This window comes from Thamnophis sirtalis, unplaced genomic scaffold (assembly GCF_051295495.1).
Source record: "Thamnophis sirtalis isolate CommonGarterSnake01/CBP01778 unplaced genomic scaffold, rThaSir2_p1.2 scaffold_1, whole genome shotgun sequence".
In the NCBI taxonomy this organism is placed as follows: Eukaryota; Metazoa; Chordata; class Lepidosauria; order Squamata; family Natricidae; genus Thamnophis; species Thamnophis sirtalis.
In genome coordinates, this window is record NW_028261381.1 from 67,674,178 (window position 1) to 67,689,900 (window position 15,723).

The following is a 15,723-nucleotide window of genomic DNA, read 5'->3' on the forward strand; positions in this document are numbered from 1 at the left end:
AGAGTAAGATAAGAACTCAAAATATGTCATATACCTCGCAGGAGCAATTCAGACACAGTGCCTCTGTCCAAGAGCTGTTATCTTCATGAAGGACCCCTCCATGCCAGCAGGCAGATGGAATTGAGGGAGTCAAAGGGCTTGGGGGAATGGATGGGCTAAACTTCTTTGGTAACAAGGGTGGCAGAGAAGGCCTGGCAGTTTTGGGCCAGAAAGAGGTGGCAGAAGATGAGCTGTGAGGAGGAGATGAGGAGGCAGGAGAAGCTGTTGATGGAAGCACAGAGAGAATGGGAACAAATGGAAAAGGAAATGGTGTTTCAAGTACACTCGAGGGAGCAAGGTCTGGGGAACCCCTGGGGGGCAAGACAGGTCCTATGGATTCTGGAGAAAGGCGTAGCAGAGTCTGTGGCTGCTGTAGAGACTGCAAAATGGGAGAAGGGACCAGGCTGGACTTCGAGAAACCTGTGAAGCAGGAGGGAGGAACGGGGGGGGGGGAGAGAGAGAGAGGGAGAGAGGGGGAGAGAGAGAAATTATCAGACCACATTGGTAAACCAGACAGGAAGCATAATCTAGTCACAAATTCTACTTTACAAGGCTATATTATAAGGCTATATTAACAGAATCTTGGTAATTCTGAAGTACAGACTTCCTGCCATCACTTTTAACTGCCCAAAGCTTTTACACTGTGCTCTCAATTGTGCCTTTTACCCAGCTTTTGACTCCAGTCTTATCTGATTTCAACAACAGAGGCTTTTGAAAACCCTTGTTAATGGAATCCAAAAGGGTTGCTAAATTCTGTCTCTCTAGAGTAAACGAAATCCCATTTTGGAAAAAAAAAATTGAGAGCATCTGTCAAAACAAACTGCTTATGGGGCAGGTAGAATTTTGAGTAGAGTTTACTAATTTCTGTTCATCTGCTAAAAAAGTTCACATGCAATAAACATCATTTAAGAGACACTCAATGAAAAAATATGTTTTTGAAAGATGCAAACAGAAAGGTTTATTTTTATTTTAAAAAATCAAACACATAGAGTGAAAAATACATATTGCAAAAGTATGCTTCAGGGAAAATTATGTAACAAACAAGGTCAGATAAATTTGTATTAAAATGTTTCTTGGAAATGATTATCTATATAATATGAATCAAGGTTTCAGTATATTTTGTCTATATGACAAAAGATACTGTTTAAAACTGCTGCAAGTTATTTTACAGATCTTTTAAAGCACATTAAAAAAAAATCCTGGAAGGTGGGATGTGCCTGCCTGCCTGCCTGCCTATTTAGAAAAATAAACCTCTGCCCCAGAAAGCTGATCTGGCGAGCTTCACGTACTGAGGGAAGATAACTTAATCCAACAGACTGAGAGCCCTGTTTTAAAAGCCTCTTTGAATTGATCTTGATTTTTTTTAAGTTGGGCAAGAACCAGTAGGTATAACTAAGACCATTGGGGATCTCAGTAACAAGAAAAAAGGACAGGGATTTTAATTGATAGTTGTTATAGTTCTGTTCCATTGGAACAATACATTTGGCAAATGTATACATTTGGCAAAAGCACTATCACGGGTGAAACTCGACAGGACATTAACCAACATAGATGAGATGAGCAAGAAGGTGGAAACAGCATTCTAACTGAGATTTCTAGAGGAACAAATGTAGTCACCATCTTAGGCAGTTTACAGCAGCAAGCCAGTCTCTACTGGGCTGAATCACTTTGGCTTATTAAACAGATGTAGAATAGAATTACACATTTTCCAACATCTCCTTGTTCTCCCAGTGCTCACATTTCCAGAGTCTCAGGATTTTACTAGTTGATCAGTTTTTACCACAATTAACAGATAATTGATGCAATGCAAAGGATCAAGAAGGCTTTCTTGTAGAATGAACTATATGGCAGTTCTTACCTTCACAAGACAATCTGTCCACACTAAGTCGGTAGCCTGGATGGCAGCTGCACATAAAACTCCCCAGTGTATTGTGACAGGAGTGTTGGCAGGTTCGCTTCTCACTGGGTCGGCGGCATTCATTCACATCTGCACCAGACAGACAGGGCTTACAGCATAGCTAGCTCAGCTCAGCTCAAGCTTGTAGCTGGGCAGAAAATTTTGTTGCTTAGCCACTTTAAAGGTATAACATCATTTTATTAGCATGCAAACAATAAAACAGGCTTCCAGCACAGCAGTAGTAGCTTGCTAGAAGACAAGAGCAAAAGGAAAGTCAGAAATTATATACTCTAGGCCTACTACATTGCAAAGAAAATAGAAGTCAGACACGGTAGAAATTATAGTATGACATTGATAAATATTTTGATAAGCCCATCTGAGTGACTTTATTATTTATATTTGTTTGTTTATTATTTTATCAAATTTCTATACTGGTCATGTCATCTAAGTATCTATATATCCCTTCCTACTAGGTCAGAATGCTAGCTGCACTATTTCAGAGATATGGTCAGAAAATAGAAACAAGTTAGCTGCAAGTTCTTGACAGATTTTATCCCCTGCCATCACTCAGGACCAATTCAGCTTGCTATTAATATTTCCTTATAAGGACACCTTACAGAAAATGTCATGGAGGTTCTCACTCATCCAGGTCATGGTCATCCCAAAAGGTGCTTTTTTTCAAACAGCAACTGGAGGTTTTTTAACATCTTCAAGAAAAATCAAGGAAGTCCAGTTGCTGTTTAAGCAGTTCATATGCATGAGGGGACATTTCATAGCTCTGATACTGAATGCAGATTATGTATCTGTGTGTAGGGAGGGTACCTTGTACCACCACAATATTGAACAGGAAAACTTTCCCATCATTATTTCTCAATTTGGGAAAGTATATCTGCTGAACTTAGATATGTGAGACTGTCAGGTATGATACAAAGAACAAAGAATTCAAAGAAACTAATCAGCCCCCTTTTAACCGTGCAGTTTTAGAAGCCCAAATAGTTTTGTCACTCTGATTTGGAAAAACAAACCACACTGCAGAGCCCTGGAGTCACAGTCGAAACAGGCTGTTCCCCAAAACTAAAGCAGGGATGATAACATAACTGCCTGAACCTTTTTTAAATGAAAGAAAATAAATCCTTCAAATGATTCAGTTCCAATTTGTTCTCCAGAAAGTTATAGCTCCCACAGAGCTTTTAGGCTAGGGTAAACCACTTGTTTTAGAAGAAAGTACTTTGCTGGATTCGCCAACAAAAGCAGAATCACTCACCCACACACGAATGTCGGTTGCCATGAAGGTAGAATCCAGGATGGCAGGAACATTGATAGCTGCCGATACTGTTTTGGCAGTGCTGCTGGCAAGGTGTTGTTAGGCACTCATCAGTATCTGGGATCAAGATGATTAACATTGTTGGACCATGACAATCTATCCTACCAATGTTTCTTCTGCAATTTCTTTAAAAAAAAAAAAATTCATCCAGAACTCCCTTCTTGCAATTCCAGTCTGACCCACCTTGACAACTGTGCCGGTCAGTTGCAAGTTGCATCCCAGGGCCACATTCACACACAAAGCCCCCTTCTGTGTTCACACAAAGCCCCTCACAGGAAGCACTCAGGCACTCATCAATATCTGCAGAAAAAATATTGTGAATCAGCAAATATGAAGACAGGAGAAGAGATCAGCTTCACCAAAAGACAAAAATGGGGAGCTAAACAATCAAAATCAGTGAGAAACCTCTTATGCATTCATATGGGACAGAACTAACAACTTAAAGCTGGCAGGACACCATCTGGTGTCAACCAAACTTCTGTGCCATGTAGAAAAAGAGAATACTTGTTCTGCTTATTAAACAGAGGGCTAGAGTTTTTGTTTTTCAAAGAATGCCAAAACCTTATTTTAAAAAAAACAGATTTAATGCTCTTTGTAAAGAGTGTTAAAGTCATGCACACAAGTTACCTCTGTAGTGATTGACCAGTGATGTAGCCTGTGGAAATCCAATCTCTCCAATAGCCTAAGTCAAAGTGCCCAAGGAGGACCCTACTGAGTGATCAGAAGGCGGGCTAGGTATAAGAGTAGTGGCTGGGATGGATAACTTGAAAAAACATTTCAAAAGAAGGCAGCGCCAATCACTTTCCTAGTGTCATGTCTGTGATGTCAGCAGTTGAGCTTGACTTGAAGAAGAGATTCCTTTTGCTTTTTTAGTTCATTTTGAATCATTTTAGAACACTGAACCTATTACCACACATTTCCCCTTTAGCACAACTCCAATATTATTATTTTGGTCAAGGCCGGTTTAGCATTGTTGCTGATGTATTTATGTGTCTGTGTACAGAGAAAGTCTTTCAATGAAAACATGCCACTGAGCAAATGCCAAACCAATTATCTTTTTCACAAGTCTTATGCTCAAAAATACATTTCAGGAGACTGAAATGCTAAACAAGGCAACATGAATTACAATTATTGATCCAACTTTTAAAGTGCAAACAATCTTTTGGATGAGGGTGACCCCTTTCCCCTCCTTTCCCCCTCCCCCAACCCTAAGGAAGAGCTCTGAAATATGTACGGCTCATATGGCATATGATGTTAAGAGAATGGTTAGAATTGAAAATTTTGACCTTCTGGTGACTCGTTTCCCATTTGTGGGCAAAAAAGTGAAAATGATTGCTCATACCAGATCTCAGCAGCAGGATCTGGGGATGTTCTGGAGCCATAGCTGAGTGGCCAGATGTTGACCAATCTAGCTATAGCTAAAGAGCAATGACTTGTTCAGTCTAAAAGTGTAAAAATTCCCTATGACTCTTGTGTTGAAAGTCCATTTCTCCTGACTCCCAGGAGTTACCCCATTTTCTGGCTTACCCACACAACGTACACCATTAGCTGTTTCGGTCATAGAGAATCCCAGAGGGCACACTCTTGCCACCTCCTGGCAGCCCCCATGATTGCAAGTGAGGTCACAGCCATACTCCCCACAGGCTCCAGGAGGGTCTGTAAAAAAACAAGATGGGACAGTTTTACAGAGAGATTGCAATTAGGGAAAATCTGTAAGGTAATAAGAATGACTGTGAGAAGGGACGAGGCAGACGAAAACATCCCCAGTTTCACTGCTACATGAACAGAAATGTCTATTCCAGCATCCTCAGGATGAATAGGGCTGCAAAACCTGGAATGACTAGAATGGTAGCAAGAAGGGTTCTGACAGAAGTTAACATTTGTAGCTCAAGGTTGAACTATGGGGTCCTTGGTGCTCTCTGAGCTTGGTTGTTTTCTTGTAGACATTTCATTACCAAACTAAGTAACATAATCAGTGGTGATGATGCACTAATTGACAATGTTACCTAGTTTGGTAATGAAATGCCTAGAGAGAAAACAAACAAACTCAAAGGAGCCCACAAAGAGGTTTTTCTGTTATCCTTTTGCTGGTCCTCTACAGTTTTGCAACCCAGAAGTGGCAGTCCTGGAAAAGATCTTATGGAAAAGGTTCGATGCACTGGCAGAGTCCACAGAAAGGAGAAACCTCTAAGTTCAAGAGCATTATTTTCATTCAGCTGTTTTGGGTGTGCTTTTAGTGAAAACAACAAGTACTATTTAGCTGTTAAACTGTTAACATAGGTTATCAAAACAAAAGAAAGCAATACACGTTCCAGAATCAACACTAACTTGATGATGTATAACCAATTGGTCAGTCAATAGTGAACAGTAGAAAACTCCTGACTGGTAAGAACATGCAAAATAGTATAAGGCTTTCAAGGGATGATTTACATGTATTGTCATATTAAAGTATGAATATTTGTATTTGTATTTGTATTTATTAGGATTTATAGGCCGCCCTTTTCCCTGAGGGGACTCAGGGCGGCTTACAATCATTAGGGAGGGGGTGCAATTCAAAAATAAACAATATGTGAACAAAGTAAAATAATAAAAACACAACTTGCATTCAAATATGCAATAAAACTGGATCGCTGACATTAAGCATTGAAAATGGACAGGGTGGAAATTTGATTCTAAGAATATGTGTCCCTTGCTGAGATCATCATAATACTAGCTCTCGTCTAGGAATATCTGGCCAGCCACAAGTTTATGAACTGTGATTCCCATAATCAAGGAATCAATTACATGATTTAAGTTACAATGAGTTTAATTTTAATTAAATCTTTAAATTAGATTTAAATGCACTGATGTTATTGGTACATTTTATATATTTTACTTTTCTAAATGCATAAACAGAAAGGCAAGATACAAACTTAAAAGTTACAACAACTTATATTATAATAAGATATAACAATATTAACCAATAAAATAAAGTATCTCCATAATTATTAAACATTTAACTAAGATTGATGGTGATTATAGGCTAACAGTATTGGACAAGCCCAAGTTTTTCCCTCCTGTCTAAAGTGTCCAAGAGTCCATGTGAGCCATATATACTGAGGCGTAGAAGTAGCACAGGATCCTACACCATGGCAAGCTAGATAAATGTTCCTACACATATAGAGAACTTTTGCCGGTCATTTTGTACTACAGATGATCTCATCCTATCTCAGAAAACTGTTCCTCATTTCCCAGTTTTTTCAGTTCTGTCATCTTTGACTTTGCCTAATATAGTTCTCCTTTTAGAGAGCTATAGTGATGGAGGAACTGCATCACAGGTTGTTTTTTGACTTTGTTATTATGGGAAAATGATGTACAACTAAGATATGGAACGAAATAAAAAGTTTTCAATCCATTCCATAGACTCTCTGTTATGGGTCCCAGATTTTAAAATACATCCTAAAGCCACAAACTGAGCATCTCATCTTGTGGTACCAGGCAAACCCTCCATAGGAACCATCCATCCTATCAGTAAACAGTCCTGCTGATAGCATTTCAGGAAATGTAGCTTACCTTGACAGGTGATGCCCTGCCTTCCATCCCGGCAAGCACAGACATTGGGAGCTATGCAGAAGCCACTGCCACAGCCAAAGGAACACAGTGCTAGGAGGAGGACCAAGAAAACATCCATTAGACTTGGTGTGTGTGTGTGTGTGTGTGTGTGTGTGTGTGTGTGTGTGTGTGTGTGTGTAGGCAGGTGTGTAGGTGTGTAGAAATGCAGACAGAATGGCTGTGGTAAGGGATGCTGGTAGTTATAGTTCAGCAATATCTGGAGGACTGTTGTTTTCTAGCTCTAAAGTAAGCAACACTTCATCAGAAGTAGGTAAGACTCTCCATAGAATAATTGTAAAATTAGAGTTCCCAGATGAGTTGGAAGAAGAAAATGCCCTAAAAGCAAAACTATAAGCTCAGCTTCAGTGCTAAGTACTTTACTGGAGTGTAGTCATCTATAGCATGGTGGGACATTGGTCCTACTTGCCTCATAAAGGGCAGCTCTGCTGATCACTGTTCATATCAGTTGCAGGACTTTCTGTTGCTGTTGTTCCCTGGCTGCCTTCCTTTAGAACTCCTTGTGTGTTCTCTTAAGATTATGATAACCCTTGCAGCAAAGCATTAATGAGCATCAGTTTGCTAATAAGGATTAAAAGTAATGTAGTGCTGGCTAATTTTGCCACAGGTTCTAGAAACTTACGCAGTGTGCATTGTCCGCTCCCTGGAGATGGTATCCATCCAGGACAGCATCCACTTCCAAAACCAGAGAGACAAATATGTGGTCCAATGCGACGTCTACAATAGAAGAGGCAGTTTGTGATTCAACCTCCCTCCCTCTCCTCCTTCCTTCTCTTTTTCCCTTTTTGTTTGTACATAGTAATTGAGCATTGCCTATGCAGAACGGGACTTAAATACTGTGGATAAAATGCTAACTACAATCTGACTTGCAACTATTTAAGCCAACCACAGAGCTTCTCTAGCTGGACAGTGCTGGCACAAAGCAAAACATAACAGCGTGTTGGACTAAATTGATGCTGTGTTCAAGACACAACGAAACTATTTGGATGAAAGGTACAGTGGATCAAATTACACAGAGAAACCATTCTTTCTTGGCAGGAGGGAACACAGACTTGCAGAAGCTATCAATTTAACAGTTTATAGTAGCTAGATTTGATGGCTGTCCAAAACATTTTGGAGAACAAAAGATAATATCCTATCCTGCCTAGTCAGAGGACCACAGTAGCTAGACGTGATTTTTACACAAGAGGGATAACATTCTAAGCGTCTCTCTTCATCCTTAGTAGTAAGTTTTTAAGTAATTAAGAAATTAAACTTCAACCCAGCACGCCAGCCTCATTCTTCTTATTCTGGTTGTTGTGCAACCAGGGACGACAGAAGATGAGGACAGGGAAAGAAAAGGACAGAAAAGCTGGGGGATCAAACAAATCGGTTTTTTCAGCAAAGCTCCCCATCTCATCATTTCCAGACTGCATTTGCAGCTTATAGAATTATACGGGTGGGGGGGGGGGAAGGGTTGTTCATATATAGGAAAGCAGCTTCTCTTTTGATCACTGTGAAAGGGGCTGAATGCAAGGCGTCAAGGTGCTTTGGCTTCAGAGAGAGTAGGAGAAGTTCCAAGAGGGAGATAAGGCAGGAATTCTCACCAGTACAAAATTTCTTACCCTGCAGCACCAGAATAAATGTTACAAACTGTCTTCACTGAGTTCCCTCTGGAGTAAGAGCTAAGATGGAAGTTAATCCGTTCAATGTTGAAAAGTTGGGGGAAACTGCCAGCATCGTGGAGACTGAGACATGTGTTTTTTTATTGACCTGGCATGGCTGCTGTTGGGCTGGCATGAGTCCAACAAATGGAGACAGAACAGGGGGCAAGAAGCTCGTTTTCTAGCCTTGCAGTGCAGCTGCACTGTCAGGAAGGATGATGAGCTGACCTGGCTGCTAGCCAGGGCTTTTGTAAGGAAATGTTGAGAGAACAGTCCTAATGGTTCAGGCTACTATATAGGTGTTGTGGACTAGAGCTCTGGGGCAGGGGGGACCCCCATCTCCTCAATTGCTTGGGTACTGCTGGCAGTATGACCCAAAGTTGGGGAGAAAGCTTGCTGAAGACGAAAGAAAGAGGGGGGAAAGGGCTACAAAACAGAGTGGCTGGGGAGAAAAAAGGTGGAGAGCAAAGATACATGAATGTGAGAAGCAGTTGTCAATTCCCAGAAGGGGGATGGAGAAAAAAAGTCTATAGGAGGCTTTCGTGGAGGAAAGGAAGGGAAATGATAACATCCTCGTAGATGACCATGACCGAAGACAGGAAGAAGGGAGGAAAGAGACAGTTGTGTTCACAAAGCCCTGGGGGAGAATTAATCAGAAGTCCCTGAAAGAGATTCCCCAATGGACAGGAAGGTGATCTGTGCAAAGCATACCAGCAATAAATCCAGCCCATTCCTTCCCCCCTCCCCCACCCCAGCTTGTTTTTGTGCCAATTGCTATTTTATAACACACCTCCAGCTCTAAAAGAATTAAGTTACAGTGTGACAAGTGTGCAAGGGACACAAAAGTGTGGATGTTGACCAGAGATGGTCACAGTTTTGCATAAGATGTGCCAGAGAAGTCACTCAATGACACTTAATGGTTATTTTGCTCATTGCACAGGCTCAATTGGGCTATCTTCATGCATAGAATAGTGATGCAACCATTCCCTGTGCTGGGTTCAGGTTGCTCATGAACTATAGAAAAGTGCCCTGGTGGGCCTGCAGGATAAGTTTCTCTTCTCACACAAAAGAAAACGGAGCCCCCACCTTACAAATTGCATTAATAAAATGAAGCAAGACTGTTGAAAGAAAAGAGGGCTTGGAGCAGGCAAGGAAGGAAAGGCTACATCCAGACACATGGCATGGATAATCGGAGCAGAAGTTCTTCCTTAGACTAAAATATAATAACTAATTATCATCACTAACATGAACAGAAGCACATCTATGGAAACAAGCTGTCCATTGCCATAGACGCATAGAAACATGGGACAAGTTGGCATCCTGAAAGTTCAGTAAAGGAAACACACCATCTCACCTCCCTCCATTTTGCTTCCAAGCACAGACCCTCAGTTGTGTAGCCAACTTTTCGTTTTGGCAAACTGGTTTAACTGGACATTCAGTCCTGAACGGCAGTTTTGGACAGCACACGCCTCAACAGCTTGGTCACCTCCAGAACTCTGTCAAGCTGGAGAGAGATGGCTGACAGAGACACCAAGTAGTATAGGAAGGAAGGAAGGAAGGAAGGAAGGAAGGAAGGAAGGAAGGAAGGAAGGAAGGAAGGAAGGAAGGAAGGAAGGAAGGAAGGAAGGAGAAGGAAGGAAGGAAGGAAGGAAGGAAGGAAGGAAGGAAGGAAGGAAGGAAGGAAGGAAGGAAGGAAGGAAGGAAGGAAGGAAGGAAGGAAGGAAGGAAGGAAAAGGAACGAACTAACGAAGGAAGGAAAGACTAATTCCCGCTTCCCCAAACAAGCGCCGCCGTCTCCCAGCACGCGCACCAACGCTGCCCCAGAAGGCACGGACTCCCTCCTGCGCCGCCTCCTCCTCCTCCTCCTCCCTCAGCACTCGCTGTGGAAAGCGCTGGAAGCGCTCGTTGCCCAGCTCGTGTGGCGCGCGGGGAGCGGCGGGGAGATGGCGAGGCGTCGTCGTCGTCGTCTCGTTCTCCAGTCAGCCTCAGGGGGATTCAGTGGCGGGAATTGGGGGAGGAGGGAGAAAAGTGTAGCTCTATTACAAGGTTTGTCCCCGTTTGGTGGGCGGATATTGGCGGCGGCGGACCAGGGCAGCGGAGGGGGTACCTCTCTACGGCGAAGTTGGCAAGCTTCCTCCTTCCCGTGTAGACTCTGCCCTGAGCGACGTGAAGGAGCACAGCCACCCAAGCAGCCTGGAAGAGCAGCCCGGCCAACATGACAGCGTCTCCCAGTCCGCAGAGATGCTTTGCTCCCTCCGAAGCCTCTTTCCCTGCCCTCCCCGCCCCTCTCTTTCCCCGCAGGCCCCCTACAGCATGGCTTGAACTGTCTGGACTCTTCCCACCAAAGAGGCGGCCGGGGGCGCTTTCAGGGCAGAGGAGGGGAGCGAGGATCAGCGCTGGCGAGCTGGGGGCAGCGGCGGCGGCGTGGGGAGAAAGCTCCTCCCCACGAGCAGGCTCAGATTGCGGCGGGGCTCCCCAGTCGGGTGTTCCGAGTGGGGAGGGGGGAAGCATTGCCTGTGTGCGAGGGCGTGCGTGCGTCTGTACAAAAGGGTACTCGCTTCGCCCCTCCCTCCGGGGGGGGGGAGGCTGAGAGGCTCAGAGCAAAGGAACAGGGGAGGCCCCCAGGCTTCAAAACACAGCAGCTTTGTTGCTGCACTAAGAGCCCCCCCACCCATACTTTTTTTAGGAGTCTCCCTTTTCCACATCTGGCATGTGGAATGTCCCCTCCTCCCCTTTCCCCTCCCTGGGCGGCTTTCCCGTCTGGACCGAAGAGAAGCCGCGCCAGATAAAGGCTTCCAAGCGGCTCCGAGGGGGATGAGGACCCGAGGCGCATCCGATGTGAATAACAGACTAGGCTGCTGCCGCCCTTGCAATACATTGGGAGCCTTGTTCCAGAGAGGAGCTGCAAAGCTGGGGCCAGAAGGGGGGAAGGGGAAAAGCGGGGAGAGAGAAAAAATAGAAACAAAACAAAAAAACCCAAACCAAATCAAAATCGCTTGTTGCCCAGCTATCCGTTTCGGATTTTCCACTGGTGAAAAAAAACAGGTGTTGCTTCAGGAGGTGAACAAAATACCAGCGGTACATGTTAAGCAGCGTTTGCATAAGCTTGGTTTATTGAAAAATCGATGCTTGCCTTATCCTGATAATATCTCAGCCATTAAACCTGGTTTACTAATGACAGTCATTCATACAAGCTATGTCAAAACCAAGCAATCAACATTAAGATTTTAACGCCTGCTCCATGACTGAAGATTATCAAGAAGTGAACATTAATGTGTTTGAATAAAAACATAAAAAGAGCTTAGCCGGCACATACTCTTAAATAGAATCATTAATAGCTGTCACTAAGAAAAATAGTGCAATACAATACAATAGCAGAGTTGGAAGGGACCTTGGAGGTCTTCTAGTCCAACCCCCTGCCTAGGCAGGAAACCCTATACCATTTCAGACAAATGGCTATCCAACATCTTCTTAAAGACTTCCAGTGTTGGGGCATTCACAATTTCTGGAGGCAAGCTGTTCCACTGATTAATTGTTCTGTCAGGAAATTTCTCCTCGGTTCTAAGTTGCTTCTCTCCTTGATTAGTTTCCACCCATTGCTTCTTGTTCTACCCTCAGGTGCCTTGGAGAATAGTTTGACTCCCTCTTCTTTGTGGCAGCCCTTGAGATATTGGAACACTGCTATCATGTCTCCCCTAGTCCTTCTTTCTATTAAACTAGACATATCTAGTTCCTGCAACCGTTCTTCATGTTTTAGTCTCCAGTTCCCTAATCAGCTTTGTTGCTCTTCTCTGCACTCTTTCTAGAGTCTCCACATCTTTTCTACATCGTGGTGACCAAAACTGAATGCAGTATTCCAAGTGTGGCCTTGCCAAGGAATTATAAAGTGGTATTAACACTTCACGTGATCTTGATTCTATTCCTCTATTTATGCAACCTAGAACTGTGTTGGCTTTTTTGGCAACTGCTGCACACTGCTGGCTCATATTTAAATGGTTGTCCACTAGGACTCCAAGATCCCTTTCACAGTTACTATTATTGAGCTAGGTACCACCTATACTGTACCTGTGCATTTCGTTTTTGTTGCCTAAATGTAGAACCTTACTCTAAGTACACTTATCACATAGCAGAAATAATCCCAGCTATTAATATGATTCAGTTCAGAAGTTCAAGAAGGAAATTCATCAGAGAGAAAAGCATGAAAATTAAGAAAGATTCTCTCAAGGGAAGGAAAAATACTAAATACAAGGCAGTTGGGTCTCCTTAATGAAATATAGCAAGTCTTGCTCAGCTGACATAAGGAAACTATTGTGCTGTTTCAATAATTACACCAGCAGCATACTTCTACAGAGATTGCATCCCCACCACCACCACCACCACCTCTAATAACAAGGATTCCCTTCCTCTGCTAATATATCATTTGGAATTGTTCAAACAGCCATTCTTGGCTCAACTAGTGTTATCACCAGAGGCAACTGTTATAGGTAATAAGCAATCCAGTACCAACCTTCGTCAGGGTTATGCAACTTGGGGAATGTAAACAAGTTTTATTTTTATGCTTAGCAGATGATGCAGAACATTCCTCTGTAACCCTTAAACTTGGAAATGTTCAAAGCACTAACAATCCTATTGCAAAAGCAATTGTCTTTTAGTATTTTAGAGGGTAAGACTTCTTCTCAAATAAACTTTTGCAGATTGCGGTCAAATTCATGAAACTGTATCTTGGCCATCTATTCTATTTCACTGCCTGAAAGATTAATCCATCAAACATATTTTCTGTTGATTTTTCTCAAATATAAAACTGCACGTATCAAATGTACTCTGGATTCTTATTACCAGGAGGAGCTCTCTTCCAATTAGGATGTGTCATGTTCACCTGCATAGTGCAGTACTTGCCTCCTGGTTCCACTAGTGAGATTAAGAAGGCAGGAATGGGAATTTATTGTTTTCCTCCTCCTCTGTGAAATAATGTGACTTGTGAGAGTCATTGTTATGCAAGTATAGCAATAGCATTTAGACCTATGTGTCACCCCACCGTGCTTTACAGCACTCTGTAAAGGGTGGAATGGGGACAGAAAGTGCTTTGGATGAGAACGATAGCCATAGTGCTGTTTCCTTCGTGCTTTTTTGTGATTGTATAAGATGCTTTTTGTATAAGATGTGGATTCTCAGAGATTTGGGGGGAAAGTCTGATTCTCGAATTCTAGATATGTTCCATGTGTCAGTCTCTTTCTCCTCTCCAGTTCCCCCCACCTTCTAATAATTTCATCTGACATTCAAATCTAGTTTTTGAAGGAGAGCAAACAATAGCCTCATTGTTTGATGGCTTCAAGGAGAAAGTTACTTCTTATTTGCTTATTCTGTTGCTACCTGGGCTACAAAACCCTATAGCTCAAACTGCATTTGCTCGTGTTGAAAAAGGATACCAAGATTCCTTCAAGAAACCTCCTTTTGGTGTTTATTTGTAATGCTCTACAATCTATTTTTTTGGTCAGTTGACCTACAGGTTCAGGGGAGTGGTCCTGGGAATATCAATTAAAAATTGGGTGATTAAATAACCTTTAAGGTCTGTGCTTTCAAGGCCTCCATAGGTATTAAGTAAACCAGATAGGAATATATAGCATGCTGCCTTTCTAAAACAGGAAGATTTCTGAGTTTTGCATATGCACATTTAGAAATAAACCTTAAAGAACTAAACCTTACTTTTATATTTTTCTTAATAAGCATTCAGCAATGCAAATGCCCTTATCTTATGTTTTTTACAGTGAATTGTAATCTCTCAATTAGTTATCTTCGAATCAAAAAGTCCTGAACATCAGTATCAGATTCACTGCATCTGAATATTAAGAATGCTTTGTATTAATTCAAGAGTGTTTTTCTTCGAAAGGCAATTGGACTTTTTTCCCTTTGAGGAAGAAAACAATTTGCTTCTCATCCAAGAAACTTCATCAGTTCTGATGGGGGGTGGATGGGTAGGATGGAAGGATGGTTCCACCACAAAACCGCGGAGGACAAAATCGCGCTCGACAAAAGCGTGCATTTGACGTCATCACAGCGCGATGAAAACATCGCGCTGTGATCGAAAAATATAAAAATAAAGCGAAAACCTTACCCTAACCCCCCAAACCTAACCCTAAACCTAACCCTAACCCTTAACCTAACCCTAAATCTAACCCTAAACGTAACCCTTAACCTAACGCTAAACCTAACGCTAACCCTTAACCTAACGCTAAACGTAACCCTAACGCTCTAAACCTAATCCTAACCCTTAACCTAACCCTAACCCTAACCCTAACCCTTATGTGAATTGGCTTGCTTTAATTTTATTTTTATTTCAATGTTTATTTTTTTCGTCGCACTGTGATGACGTCAAATGCGCGCTTTCGTCGAGCGCGCTTTTGTCCTCCGCGGTTTTGACGGGTCACGTGGAAGGATAGGTATTGACAGTTTAGACTGGATGGTGGAGAGTTGGAAGGTTAGGTTTGATAAGATGGTGGGGGGGCCATGAGTGGAAGGATTGTATTTCTCTGCAGTCATCTGATTGTTAATTGTTAAAAATAAACAGAAAGAATATAAAGTTGGTTTATTTGATCAAGGTTAAAGTTATGTTATCATCTCTGTTAACCCTTAATGGATTTTTGCTAAGCACAACTAAACAAGGAGGCATTAAGGATCATTTGTAGATAAGAAATGGGATATGGAAAGAAAAGTTCATTTGTTGTAGTTTAAAAGGCGATAAGTTACCAAAATATTTACATGATATGATAAAAAGTGAAGTCATTTCTTTATACTTTTCACTATACTTTTTCTTTTTTTATATGCAACTTTTTTTAGTTTGTATTAGTTTTTAATTGTAACATTTAATAAAATTACTATTAAAAATAGTGAAAAAGAACATTGCAGTTCTTTCTTGAAATGACTCACTTGTAACATTATATGAATATACTCCCCCTAAGTATCACACATCTATGCAAATATTGAAATTTCTCTCTTTCTCCCATGTTGTGTATTAGTATCCTATCAAAAAGGACTATGTTTTGTTATCAATTGCACTCTGAAATTCAATGTACTAAAACAGGAACATATTTCAATACACTGTACAATGTTTACTACATATTACTGCATTGCCTCTTATATTCATTTGGAAATATAAGGCAAGCACAATATAGATTGATGAGGGGCTTCAAAAATATGTATAGACGCCTTCTTTT

At 41.9% G+C, this 15,723-nt stretch overlaps 1 protein-coding gene across 1 annotated transcript in view; it reads right to left on the bottom strand.

The window, feature by feature from the left end:
• The window catches only part of VWCE (von Willebrand factor C and EGF domains), a 28,085-nt gene extending 17,309 nt beyond the window's left edge, over positions 1-10,776 (bottom strand). Inside the window, exons 1-8 of the mRNA XM_087714968.1 lie at positions 10,620-10,776; positions 7,492-7,586; positions 6,813-6,902; positions 4,788-4,916; positions 3,444-3,560; positions 3,201-3,317; positions 1,898-2,026; positions 35-459 (exon numbers count right to left, since the gene is read on the bottom strand). Coding sequence (XP_087571094.1) covers positions 35-459; positions 1,898-2,026; positions 3,201-3,317; positions 3,444-3,560; positions 4,788-4,916; positions 6,813-6,902; positions 7,492-7,586; positions 10,620-10,729 — 1,212 coding nt within the window. The 5' untranslated portion in view covers positions 10,730-10,776. The remainder of the gene's footprint in view (positions 1-34; positions 460-1,897; positions 2,027-3,200; positions 3,318-3,443; positions 3,561-4,787; positions 4,917-6,812; positions 6,903-7,491; positions 7,587-10,619) is intronic.
• Positions 10,777-15,723: the final 4,947 nt, after the last annotated feature.